The sequence below is a fragment of the Sinocyclocheilus rhinocerous genome, unplaced genomic scaffold, assembly GCF_001515625.1.
Source record: "Sinocyclocheilus rhinocerous isolate Xijiao unplaced genomic scaffold, SAMN03320098_v1.1 scaffold1648, whole genome shotgun sequence".
NCBI classification, from domain to species: Eukaryota; Metazoa; Chordata; class Actinopteri; order Cypriniformes; family Cyprinidae; genus Sinocyclocheilus; species Sinocyclocheilus rhinocerous.
The window spans coordinates 575,639-588,621 of NW_015647958.1; the positions used below are offsets into that span (position 1 = coordinate 575,639).

Genomic DNA, 12,983 nt, shown 5'->3' on the forward strand with positions numbered 1-12,983 from the left:
TCGCCGCGTAACGCTAGCGACGGACGCGTTCCTCACCGGTTGGGGAGCGGTCATGAGTGGCCGCTCGGCCCGTGGTCTGTGGAGCTGTCGCCTTCTCACGTGACACATCTACTGCCTGGATATTCTGGCCGTGTTTCTAGAATTGAAACACTTTCTCCCAGACATAAGAGATCACCCTGTAATGGTGTGCACCGACAACACAGCGGTGGTCTCTTACATCAACCCCCAGGGTGGTCTGTAATATATTTGGAACTGTGGATGTGGCCCCTGAGGGGGCACAGCTCATAAGTTCCGGTCTCTCAACTGAGGCTGTTGAGACCATTCTCCAGTCCAGAGCTCCCTCCACGAGGAAACTGTACTCCTTGAAGTGAACCTTCACTTCTTGACGCGGCAACCGCCAGCTCGACCCAGTTAACTGCCCAGTTGGTTCAGTGCTGGAGTTCTTGCAGGTGCGGTTCTCCACAGGGTTATCCCACTCCACCTTGAAGGTTTCCGTGGCGGCCCTAGCTGCCTACCACGCCCCTCTCTGTGGTCGTTCTTTTGGGAGAGACCCACTAGTTACATGTTTCCTCCACAGTGTGCTGAGGCTGAGGCCTCCGACCAGAGAAGCTTATGCTAAGTGGTGGATCGGGATGCTATTCCATAGCTTTGAGTCCACTGTTCTCCCCTCTCCCTTGGGGGTCAAGGCTCACTCCTCCAGAAGTTGGCCTTTAGGACGCTGCGGGATGTCCACCCCGCTTACTTTGTCAGGTTCTTACCTGCATTCTGCACCACTCCTGGCTCCCTTTCTCTCGCCTTAGCTGTGCATTTCCACACTAGGCAGGGATTTGTAAGTCTGGTGGCGTGGGCATACTCGTTCCCATAGCATTTCGATGCAGCTCTAGTTCCTGAAGGGGAACATTTCTTGGTTACGCATGCAACTTTGGTTCCCCGAGGGAACGAGACACTGCATCTCATTGCCATATTTCCGGCATCCCTGCGAGCACTTCCTTCATTTCCCAGAAGCTGCTGGTGTATCCACCGCACGTGCTTTTAAGCTTCCTGGTCGCTACGTCACCCCGCCCGTGACGTCTCGCTCATTCATTGGACTGATTACACACGTGATTCAGAGCGTGGTCACACTGAAGGCGTTCCCAAAGCATTTCAACGCAGCATCTCGTTCCCTCAGGGAACCATGGTTCCTTATCTGTCGGTCACTACGAGTTATGTCGAACGACATATGGGGTCTCACTTGGGAGGCCAATCATCTCTGAGTTTAAGAGAAAGTGCAAAGCTTGGACATTCGGGAGAGACTCGGAGTCGGAGTAGACGAGAGAGCTGTGAATTTATTGATTTATTTACTGTATATTACGCTGATGCCACACAGATCTAATATAAACATGTAATTTAATTCCCAGCTGTTTACCTTCACAGACAAAACCGACTGTTTTTGTAACTCATGAGTGTTTTTAACATAAACTTTTGTGTATTTGACAGCTTAAGCGCAATAAGACATGAAATAACTTATTTTAGTACTCACATGCCATGTGACAGCCGCTTTCTGTATGCGTGCTTCGGATGTGTGCGCTCAGAAACCGTAAATCAGGAGTTTAAACTTATATGGTTTAAAACGCATGATTTCTGCGCGATAGACATAATCAAAACCAAACAGATGTTTTTACCAGAGTATCTGAGGAATGAGCTGTAAAGGCCCGATTCACAGCCCTATTCTGGAAAAGGGGGTGGGGGCAGCAGCTCATTTGCATTTAAAGATACATGCACAAAAACAGCCTGTTTCTGTGTATACTCATTTAGGCATTTTCAAAATGATATAATAAATTATCTGTGGGGTATTTTGAGCTGAAACTTCACAGACACATTCTGGGGACACCTGACACTTATATTCTATGTTGTAAAAAGGGCATAACAGGTCTTCTTTACAGCGTTTCATTCCCTTGGGGAACCATGGTTACATGCGTAACCTAGAGACGTTTTTAAACTTCAGGCACTTGTATATTCCATCAGTTGATTTTTATTAAACAAACAGATTTCTTTTTTCTTTCTTTCTTTTTCTGAAGATTACAAAACTGTCTTAGAATTTTCAATGTGCTCAACATATTTTTGCTACTGTAATTTTCAAATATGTTTTGTATAGATTTTGTTGTTTTATGCTTGGCTCAGACACTGGCTTGTGATCTTACAATATGATAATTCGTGGCAAATATATTACATATATTTATAATATTACATGGCTGGTTTGCAGCAAGTGTGAAGCGGCAAGAATGAGGGTCAGCACCTCCAAATCTGAGGCCATGATTCTCAGCTGGAAAAGGGTGGATTACCCACTCTGGGTAGGGACTGAGTTGCTTCCCCAAGTAGAGGATTTCAAGTACCTTAGGACCTTGTTAACAAGTGAGGGTAGGTTGGAGCATATAAGCAGTGGAGCAGCAGTAATGTGATCGTTGTACTGTGCTGTTGTGGTGATTTACTAGTAGATTTAAGTTCCAACCTTCACCAGTGGTCATGAGTTTTGGGTAATGACCAAATTAATGAGATCACCGGTATGAGCGGCTGAAATGAGTTTTCTCCTCAGGGTGTCTGGGCTAACGTTGAAAAATAGGGTGCAAAGCTTGGACATTCGGGAGAGACTCGGAGTCGGAGTAGACGAGAGAGCTGTGGATTTATTGATTTATTTACTGTATATTACGCTGATGCCACACAGATCTAATATAAACATGTAATTTAATTCCCAGCTGTTTACCTTCACAGACAAAACCGACTGTTTTTGTAACTCATGAGTGTTTTTAACATAAACTTTTGTGTATTTGACAGCTTAAGCGCAATAAGACATGAAATAACTTATTTTAGTACTCACATGCCATGTGACAGCCGCTTTCTGTATGCGTGCTTCGGATGTGTGCGCTCAGAAACCGTAAATCAGGAGTTTAAACTTATATGGTTTAAAACGCATGATTTCTGCGCGATAGACATAATCAAAACCAAACAGATGTTTTTACCAGAGTATCTGAGGAATGAGCTGTAAAGGCCCGATTCACAGCCCTATTCTGGAAAAGGGGGTGGGGGCAGCAGCTCATTTGCATTTAAAGATACATGCACAAAAACAGCCTGTTTCTGTGTATACTCATTTAGGCATTTTCAAAATGATATAATAAATTATCTGTGGGGTATTTTGAGCTGAAACTTCACAGACACATTCTGGGGACACCTGACACTTATATTCTATGTTGTAAAAAGGGCATAACAGGTCTTCTTTAAACACAACACATAATTTGAGATGCGGTGGAAATGACACTGGTAGAAATTCCAAAAATGATGCAAGCATGTCCACTGTTGAACATTGTTAGAGAACAAATTAAATGAACTATTGTTTTTTTTGTTTTTTGTTTTTTTTGATAAGTCACAGGAAACACCCACATGAGTCATTACATATAAATGGAGACAGGATTAGTTTTGAATTTGAGTGCATGATTTTTCCGGAATCAAAATATTTTTAATCAAGCAGAAATACAGCAAAAAGGCAGCAATTATCCAATCAAAGCATGCCTGCAAATTTGACCTTGGGAGTATAGAGTCCTAACAGAGTGAGAAGGAGTCCTTATGCTTGTTTTAAAATGACAGCTGTGTGTGGTTAATGTTAGCAGTTAACATCACTGCTTTCTGTTATTTTTAATCTTCAATGGCAGCAAGAGTGATCAAACGCAAGCACAGCTAGTCTCTCCATAAGCCTCTGGGGACATGTGACCTTAAGACAATATTTAATGAGAGATATCTGGGAGAGGCTCACAAGCTAATGAAATTATGTTTGTATGTGTGTGTCTCGTGTGTGTGTGTGTGTGTGTGTGTGTGTCTCCGTGTGTGTGTGTGTGTGTGTTGCATGCGCTGTGTGTCTGTGTGCGTGCGTGCGTGTGTGTGCGGTCTCGTGTGTGTGTGTGTGTGTGTGTGTGTGTCTGTGTGTGTGTGTGTGTGTGTGTGTGTGTTGCATAGGCTCCTCAGATTACCCCTTTCTAATGGTATTTATAGTTTTCTTTGTCACATGCTTTCTTGATTTTTTCTCTCTTTCTCATCCTCTCTCTCCCGTAACATTTAAGATGGGCAGTATTCCAACTGTAAAATCAGAGCAATACAACAGGTAAAGAGCCGTCTGACAAATCTGCAGAAGACTGGTTTGGCCAAAGGGCCAAGCAGTTTGCACTGATAATGCTGGTGAAACAAGCCCAGAAATGCCACGCTCAACCAAAGCAAACATTCTGGAATAATCTGAAGATCTCTGGAGGCTTTGTGAACTTTTATACACTTAGTGAAAGTATTTCATAAAAATTTATTTTATCCTGTAATAAATAAATTTTCTAAATTGACAAATTTTCAAACATAGTTTGAAACAAAGATTAGGTCAAACTATTTCTTCTTTTTCTTAAAATATAATTGTGCATATCGTGGCGGGAGGAGCAAACGACAGACAGTGGGTGTAGCGTCAGGCCACGGAGGGGCTTTATTAAACACAAAACAACTCGTCACCCCCCCAGTGCACCCATCCTCAACCAGGCTCCAAACGGTCGGAGTGGGCGCGGCGGGATTCCTCTCCGGGCAGCTCTCCCTCTCGCCTCGCGCCAGAACAAGGACAGAAAAACCGGGATTTTGTCGGCAGTCTCAACCAACCACTGGGTAAATGATAATAGAAGAACAATCACTTACGCCTTTTGTGGTTCGGAGGCCATCTCCGTCGTTTCTCTGTCCCAGTCCGGGTTTTCACGAACGATGACATCATCAGGTGTTGCCCAACTGTGCTGTCTAGGCTCCGCCTTGCCCGCATTCTCCACCAATGTGGCGGGAGGAGCAAACGACAGACACAGTGGGTGTGGCGTCAGGCCTCGGACAGGCTTTTATTAAACACAAAATCAACAAAGTGTCCAGAAACGGGAATAAAGTGTCCAAAATAAACGGGGGATCTGGTGTCCTCGTTGTGCAGGGAAATAGTGAAGGACAGGTAGTGTTCAGGAAGGAGGGGTCCAGGTAAGGGGTGGAGTCCGGCATCCGCACATGCTCCCCTCTGAGGTCTGGGGCGCGAGGGGCGGCGGCTTCTTTTCAGCGGCTTATTCCCTGGCCCACGGCTCTGGAGGGGATTCCCCTGCCCAGCATCCAAGGCCGTCGGCGGAGTCACGGGTGCGTCCTAAATCCGGACCGTGGGTAAAGCAGCTCACAGCTCTGGCAGCACAGGAATCCCTCTACGCACCCTTCCTGAACCCACAAGGACACCAGCGTGCATGCACAGGGAAGAGACCGGTCACCCGAGGAGAGGCGCGCTTGGCATTTAACAGCGGCGGTGACGAGGCTCCATTCAGTTCAGGTGTGCCTCATCTCAGGTGTGCCTCCTCTCTCTCACATCCACTCCTGTCGGGAGCCTGGTGAAAGGCGGCGATTAAGGGACGGGGTGATGATGATCAGTGTTGGGAGTAACACATTACAAAAGTAACGATATTACAGTAGTATATTACTTTTTGCTGTAACGCAGTAATAACGCATTACTAATAAAATTTGGGTAATATTATTACTCGTTACAATCTCAGTAATGCATGTTACAACAACATATTTTAACTCACAATTAAGTGGTGAATTTATTTACCAACACCGCAAAACAGCACCAGACAATAAATTCCTCTGGTAAAATACTTTGTCTATTTCCTGTTGCTGTAATTCGATGGTTGAGATGACAGACAGATTCTACATTTGTGAGATGGGCATACTGCGGGGTCGGAGAAGAGAAAGAATGCGGCGGACAAGCAACAAATTAAGTTTAACTAAAAATAACAATCTGTTTTTATTCAATCATAGTCTACATATAAAAGGAATTAATACGCGAAATATATTGACTTAAATAATTAACAGATTAACAAAAGGAAAGAAAAAAGACTGAGTAAAATATGCTGCTGAGGTATTGGTTCATTTTTGTGGCGCGGCGCTCTGCAAAAGTTCACGGAAAGGAAACCGAGATGACAAGCGCATCCTAAAATAAAAGTAAACGCATTCCTCCACTCTGTGGGGTGTCTCGAAGATACCCGTGCATGTTTGTATTGTCTGTTTCTCAGGAGATCAAAGTATTTGAGTTTCTTTAATCCTTACACTGTTTAGATAATGAACACACTATTTGAGCATAAATCTGTTTATTATTATTATTATTACTATTTTTAGTATTTTAGTATTGTCATTTATACAATATATTGTATTAAAGATATACACTGAAACCAACAAATGCAGTCCTTCCTTTCTCCACATTTTAGAATGCACCAGTGCATATGTGAGAATCTGACAGTAAATATGAGAGACGTCAATATCTCAGCACGCCATAAGCAGTGGAGGGGCATTTCTGCTGATCAGCAGCATTGCAGACAACAGCGGCTGTCTCTGCTGAGGCAATGAAGTTTCCACCGTGTTAAATCTTCCCACCCTCGACATCATCACTATGGGCAGCTGAAAATATATGTGCAAATAAAAAAATAAATATATAAATAGACCCGACGGGCAATACAAAATATGGTGTTCCAGCTCTTGACAAATAACATATTTCATGGATTTTCTTTCGTTCCTCTTACTTTACAGCCACAATATTCTCATGTAGCTCTAATTGTCTCCTTATTTCAAATCATTTTTAGTCAGTCAAGTTAAGATCCGCTTAAAGGGTTAGTTCACCCAAAAATGAAAAATTAGCCCATGAAGTACTCACCCTCAAGGCATCCTAGGTGTATATGACTTTCTTCTTTCAGACGAATCCAGTCAGAGTTATATTAAAAATTGTCTTTGATCTTTCAAGCTGTTTAATGGCAGTCAGCGGGTGTTGCAGTGCATCAGTCCAAAAGAAGTGAAATAAAGCGCATCCATTCATAATAAAAAAGTGTCTCACACGGTATAGGGGGGTGAAAAAAAGCCTCCTGTAGCGAATCGATGCATTTTTGTAAGAAAAATATCCATATTCAAAACATAATAATCACTTTAATCTAGCTTGCGCCAACAGTTTTACACGGATGCATGCGCAACACCGACCTCATATGTCATCCTCCAAGAGCTGCTTCCGTGTACAACTGTTGGCGCAAGCTAGATTAAAGTGATTATTACGTTTTGAATATAGATATTTTTCTTACAAAAACGCATCGATTCGCTACAGGAGGCCTTTGTTCACCCCCCGGAGCCGTGTGAGGCACTTTTTATTATGATGAATTAAAGAGAAGGAGTAGAGAAAGAAAGATGTGACTCACTCTTCTTCTGCCACGGGTGTGTTGTAGCTCTGAAAGAGAGGCTGAACAAAGAGTCCGAGTGTGCCGACGACACACACCAGGATAAAAATCCAGAGGAAGAGCCGGTCGATCACCATGGCTACATACTTCCAGTCCTCAATGATCTGCATGGCACATGCAAGCAAACAACATTCATTACTACCACATATATGCACAGTCATGGGGGTTTAGCACAGTGTTTTCATGCCTGCCTGGTATTTTCACTAATAAAATTCAGCACTGCAATTTTACTCTATATTTCAGACTTAGTTTCTCAGCATGGGAATTTTAAAGAATTAACCAGCTTCTTAACAGTTCCATTAATGATTATTTTAATATTTAAAAGGAATTAATATTTTGAAAAAATAAATTCAGTTTCATGAATGAAATATTTGATCATTTCAGTTTCAACAAATTTTTTAATGACCTTTCATTTTTTAAGAGACAGCGTAAATCCAATCTAATAATTAGCAACGATAAACAAACAGTTAATTCATTACTATTCATTCATTTTTATATAATTGTACTGACAAAACACACACACACACAAATTGCACTGCACTGAATTAATGAATTAAATCTTATAGTTAGCTGCAAGCTCTATGCGTTGATTCACTAATAAGAACTGACTCTTTTGAGTCATTTGTTCGGGAATCGGACTATACTGGTTCCGCTGAATGTTTTTTTTTTTTTTTACTCACAAAAAAGAATCAGTTCAGGACTCAGACTACACTGGTTGCACTACATGTTTTTTGATTCACTAAAAAGAACCAGCTCCTAAGAGACATTCGATTAAGAATCAGACTACACTTTTTGTTCTCTAAGTCTTTGACTCATTAAAAAGACTGGTTTTTAAGAGTGATTCACTTTGAAATCTCAAACTGATTGAACTCATCTACTAAAACTCAACTAATCAATTAATTGAATATGTCAATCAATCAATAAAACACAAAAAAAATTCTCACCCCTTCATCATCATCCTCAATCTTCATATGTTCAGCAATGAACCTCACACCCTCTATGGCCTCATCCACATCTGGGTCGTGCCTGACTTTCACTCTCTGCCTGAACTCTGAGCCCTCGGGAAGGTCACCGACCCTCCAGGCCCCGCACACACGCCCAGGGTCATCACTTAAGAAGAATGAGTCTCCGTCCAACCTTATGCCCTTAGCATCAGATGAGAATGATTTCCGCTGATGCGTCCGTCGAAACCTTCCCCGTACATTAGACCTTCTGGGCCGTCGCATCAGAAGGAAAGTAGGAAGCTTATGCAGGAACACACGCTTGACCCACTCGGGCATGTGGTGTGTCGATGGAGAACGGTGGTGAACATTGAGCACACACACACTCGTCACGATAGAAAATGTGACCAGCACCATCGTAAACATCAGATACTTCCCTATTAATGGAACAGCCAGGGATGTCGGCGGAACGATCTTTGATATCAGGAGCAGAAACACAGTTAGAGCCAGAAGAACTGATATACAAAGTGTCATCTTCTCTCCACAGTCTGAAGGCAGGTAGAAAACCAGAATTGCAAGAGAAGTGATGAGGACGCATGGAATGATGAGGTTAATCGTGTAGAAGAGAGGTTTGCGCTTGATCACAAAGTCGTACGTGACATCCAGGTACGTGAGATCATTGGGGTCTTCATTTTTTCTGCCAGGGAGCGACACAATATCCCATTCACCGCTTGGTGTGTAATCATCACGACTGGCAAAATCGGACGTCAAGACAAGATCGAGTTCTGTGCGATCGTAGGTCCAAGAGCGAAATTTAAGCGTGCAGTTCTGTTGATCGAAGGGGAAGTTACGGACTTCAATAGCACAGGCGCTCTTGTAGATGGCAGGAGGGAGCCAGAAAATGTCACCAGTGTTGGAGACAACTGCATTGCAGTAAAATGATACTTCATACACACCATCTGCACTGTAAGACAAGAAAATATACATTATAAACATATCAATTAAATGTATTCTGTGCAGGGGCGTAGATTACGCGGGGGACGCGGGGGACGTGTCCCCCCCCCCACTTTTAATATCATGTAAATTCGTCCCCCGCACTTTTTCGGGCAAGTGTGTTCGCATAGAGGTTTTCAAGAGCCGGTGTGAATAAATATATATTTAAATTCAAAGAGACAGGATAGTCTGTGCATGATCTGATGTTTTATTCGGACCCACAATAAGGCGAGATGAACATCACGGAGCGCTAAACACTCCATGTTTCATTCATACTCGAAGCCGGAGGGCGCTCTCGCGCAGAAGTCGTAGAAAATGGAACTACTGTATGTAAAAAAAAAAAAATTTCATGTGTTGCAAATTATGCTAAACATATTAAACTAATATCACAAGTATATAATATAACAAGTGGTTACACTTTACTTGAAGGGGTGTGCATAAGCCTCGAAAAATTATTAGTGTACAGCTTTTCAATTAAAATTAGCATGGAAATACAATGCTTATTTTAGCAAATGATTACATGCACCAGTGTCTCTTTACATGAGGAAATGCCTCTTAAGCAAATTAAAGTCTCATCCCACCCAATTTATCCATTTAAGCAATGAACATGCGCAAGTGCATCCTCCATTTTTATCAACTAAACTGGGGATTATATAACACACATTGCTTCCACTAGGAACACACATCTGACCTAGATCAAACAGTTTAAACAATCTTGCTTGTCACTCATCTTATTTTTTTCTTCATTCTTCTGAGCTTTGTCAAGAGTGTAGACGTGAACGACCTGAAAGAACAGCAACAAGGGAGGAGACTGCTCTTGCTTTTGGCAACTTTCTAGCATAATTAGTCAGTCTCTTGGAACAATGACAGCTTGCTTGTTGTATTGAGTTTGTCACTAAACACTGACTGTGTATCAAAATCTCAAAACATCCCAAAAGTTTACAAAAGCTTATGGCTTTAATAAGAACAGTAATAGAGCTTAATGAGAAAAGCTGCAAAAAATGAAGTCTTAACACATGTAAGTGTGCTACTAATAACTGTTTCCAAAGCTACTGCTCCGAGCTATTCCAAATAAAACATTCATTTATCAGACGCTATGATATGCATCAGAGACTTGTATAACAATAGACAGGATATGTATATACTATACAGGATATCAGTGCAGTGCATGGCCCACATCATATGCAATCATTTTCCAGCAAAACTATTGGTAACACTTTATTTAAAGGACCAATTATCACCATTAACTAGTTGCTTATTGCATGCTTACTGCTTACATGCATATTAATAGCATTCTGGCTGTTTATTAGTACTTATAAAGCGCATATTCTGCATGACCATATTCAGATTCCTTAGTCCCACCCAATACCTAAACTTAACAACTACCTTACTAACTATTAATAAGCAGCAAATTAGTAGTTCATTGAGGCAAAAGTCGTAGTTAACAGTTAGTAAATACTGAGAATTGGTTCTTAAAATAAAGTGTGATCAAAGTGTTTTACTGTAAAGAAAATAATATCTAAATATTTAAATAATTTAGATTTTATATATAATTACATATAATTTTATAAATATTTGTAGCAAATAATAAAATAAATTGCTAAAATAAAAATTATATGTGAAAATTTTTTTTGAAAATAAAAATGAAAAGTATAGGTGTGGTCAGTGTAATGTTGGCAGGTCAAATGAACATCTGAAGTACTCAACCAATAGTACTACTTAAATCATATTATCATATTATGCTCATAATATCATTCAAAATAATAGGGTCAGTACTATTTAATTTAAAAAAAAATTTTTTGGAAAGAAATTATTTTTATTTAGCAAGAATACATTCAACTGATCAAAAGTGACAGTCATCATTTTAGAATGATTTCTGAATGATCATGTGACACTGAAGACTGGAGTGATGACTGCTGAAAATTCAGCTTTGCCATCACAGAAATAAATTACATTTTTAAAATGTATTAAAATAGAAAACTTATTTTAAATTGTAATAATATTTCACTATTTTACTGTTTTTACTGTACAGTATTTTTGATCAAATAAATACAGCTTTGCTGAGCCTTCAAAAAGAAACATTAAAACTGTTACTGATCTCAAACTTTTGAATAGAGGTCTATAGACTGTATATGTGTGCTACTGGTATAAATGTACTGGTCACAGTTATGGCATACTTGTTATAGAGTACTATATCAGGAAGCCAGATGTGCTGCGATGGTATTCGTAGTTTTTTGATGCCCTCGTACTCATTCGGATCCCACACCAGTCTGTAGTCATTCCACTCCTACAGAGAAAGTACAATGTGATTAAAACTGTTTAAATTGGGTCAGACGATGTACCAGTATTTGTACCAAACTCATTTAAAACAAAACAGCTAAACGCATTCACTCGGTTCAACAGGATTTTCCATCACTTTTAGAAATGACCTAAAAGTGAACTATGATTGAATTACAACTCAAATCTTTCACTGTGCACTCATGTGGGACAGCTCATTTGACTGTGTTTGATAACACTATCCAGATGAGCGCACAGGCATAGCAGGTGAGCTTACCTGAGTCAGCCACACATTCGTTGTCATGATTTGTTCCCTCTCATTCTGTAAAAAGAACAGAACATTGCATGTTTTTGTACTTAACAGTGAAAAGGGAACTGAAAATTATTGGGCGAAGTGACAGGGATATGATGAGATCAGGACATGACACAATCCAGACTCAAACCTGCATCCCCCGTGTGGGCACTAACAATGTGCTCTAACCAGACATGATGTTGACAGGGTTCCAGCGTCTCTGTTACTGACGATAAAAGTCAGTCTGAAGCACAGATTTGAACAAATAAGATTCTGCAGTGGGCGGGGCTACCCAGTGCAACATGACAAAAATAGTACCGAATTGTTTTGTCGCTTGTCACGCAGTGGCACTGCGCCTGGTTAGAACATAGTGTCAATGTGATTTTACCTGTCAGTGTGAATGTACCTTAAAGGTGCAATAGGTGATTGTCTTCAGAAACATTTTTTGTTATGCTGGTTGAAAGTGTCTTCACATCCTGATAGCAATCATTAAGTTAAGTGGTCTAAATTTATTTATGCTCTGCATATTTTGCATGTCTCGCTTAGTTAACACATCTGATTCAGATAACCAGCTCATTAGAAGAGAGCTACGTGCATGAACTGTGTTCCGATCAATATGATCCCTACACAGTGTTCATTGCTCCCTTCTCCCTGAGCAGGGGAAATCCGTTGAAGTTTACTTCACTTCGGAACATGGGCTGGAATTGGGAACCGCTGATGTAGCCTATTGTAGTAATGTTGTAAAGTTGCAAAGACTAAAGTCTCAAATCCAAAGAGATATTCTTTATAAAAGTTAAAGGTGCAATAGGTGATTGTCTTCAGAAACATTTTTTGTTATGCTGGTTGAAAGTCTCTTCACATCCCGATAGCAATCATTAAGTTAAGTGGTCTAAATTTATTTATCTGTATTTATATGTTCTGTGGAAGGCGTAGGACCAAGAAATGTTCATCCAATCAAAACGCTCGGTCCGAGCGTTTTAATTGGCTTTCCTACCTGCCTGTCAACGTATTAGCATACCTCTGCGGATCCGGTTCGCGCAGACAGGATATGCCATCAGCGCATTCAAGCACGCTGTGCAGACAGAGCGAGAATGGCAGACAAACATCAACAACCCGATCTTCCTTCCTGGTATTGTAGTACTTTTAAAGTTTTCTCACCGGTGAATGACACATGATGTAGCCCAGCGGTTCCCA

General features: G+C 41.0%; 1 protein-coding gene across 1 annotated transcript in view; it reads right to left on the reverse strand.

The window, feature by feature from the left end:
* Positions 1-7,243: 7,243 nt before the first annotated feature.
* chrnb5a (cholinergic receptor, nicotinic, beta 5a) overlaps positions 7,244-12,983 on the reverse strand; it is a 12,939-nt gene continuing 7,199 nt past the window's right edge. The window contains exons 3-6 of the mRNA XM_016513909.1: positions 11,775-11,819; positions 11,398-11,507; positions 8,231-9,191; positions 7,244-7,390 (exon numbers count right to left, since the gene is read on the reverse strand). Coding sequence (XP_016369395.1) covers positions 7,244-7,390; positions 8,231-9,191; positions 11,398-11,507; positions 11,775-11,819 — 1,263 coding nt within the window. The remainder of the gene's footprint in view (positions 7,391-8,230; positions 9,192-11,397; positions 11,508-11,774; positions 11,820-12,983) is intronic.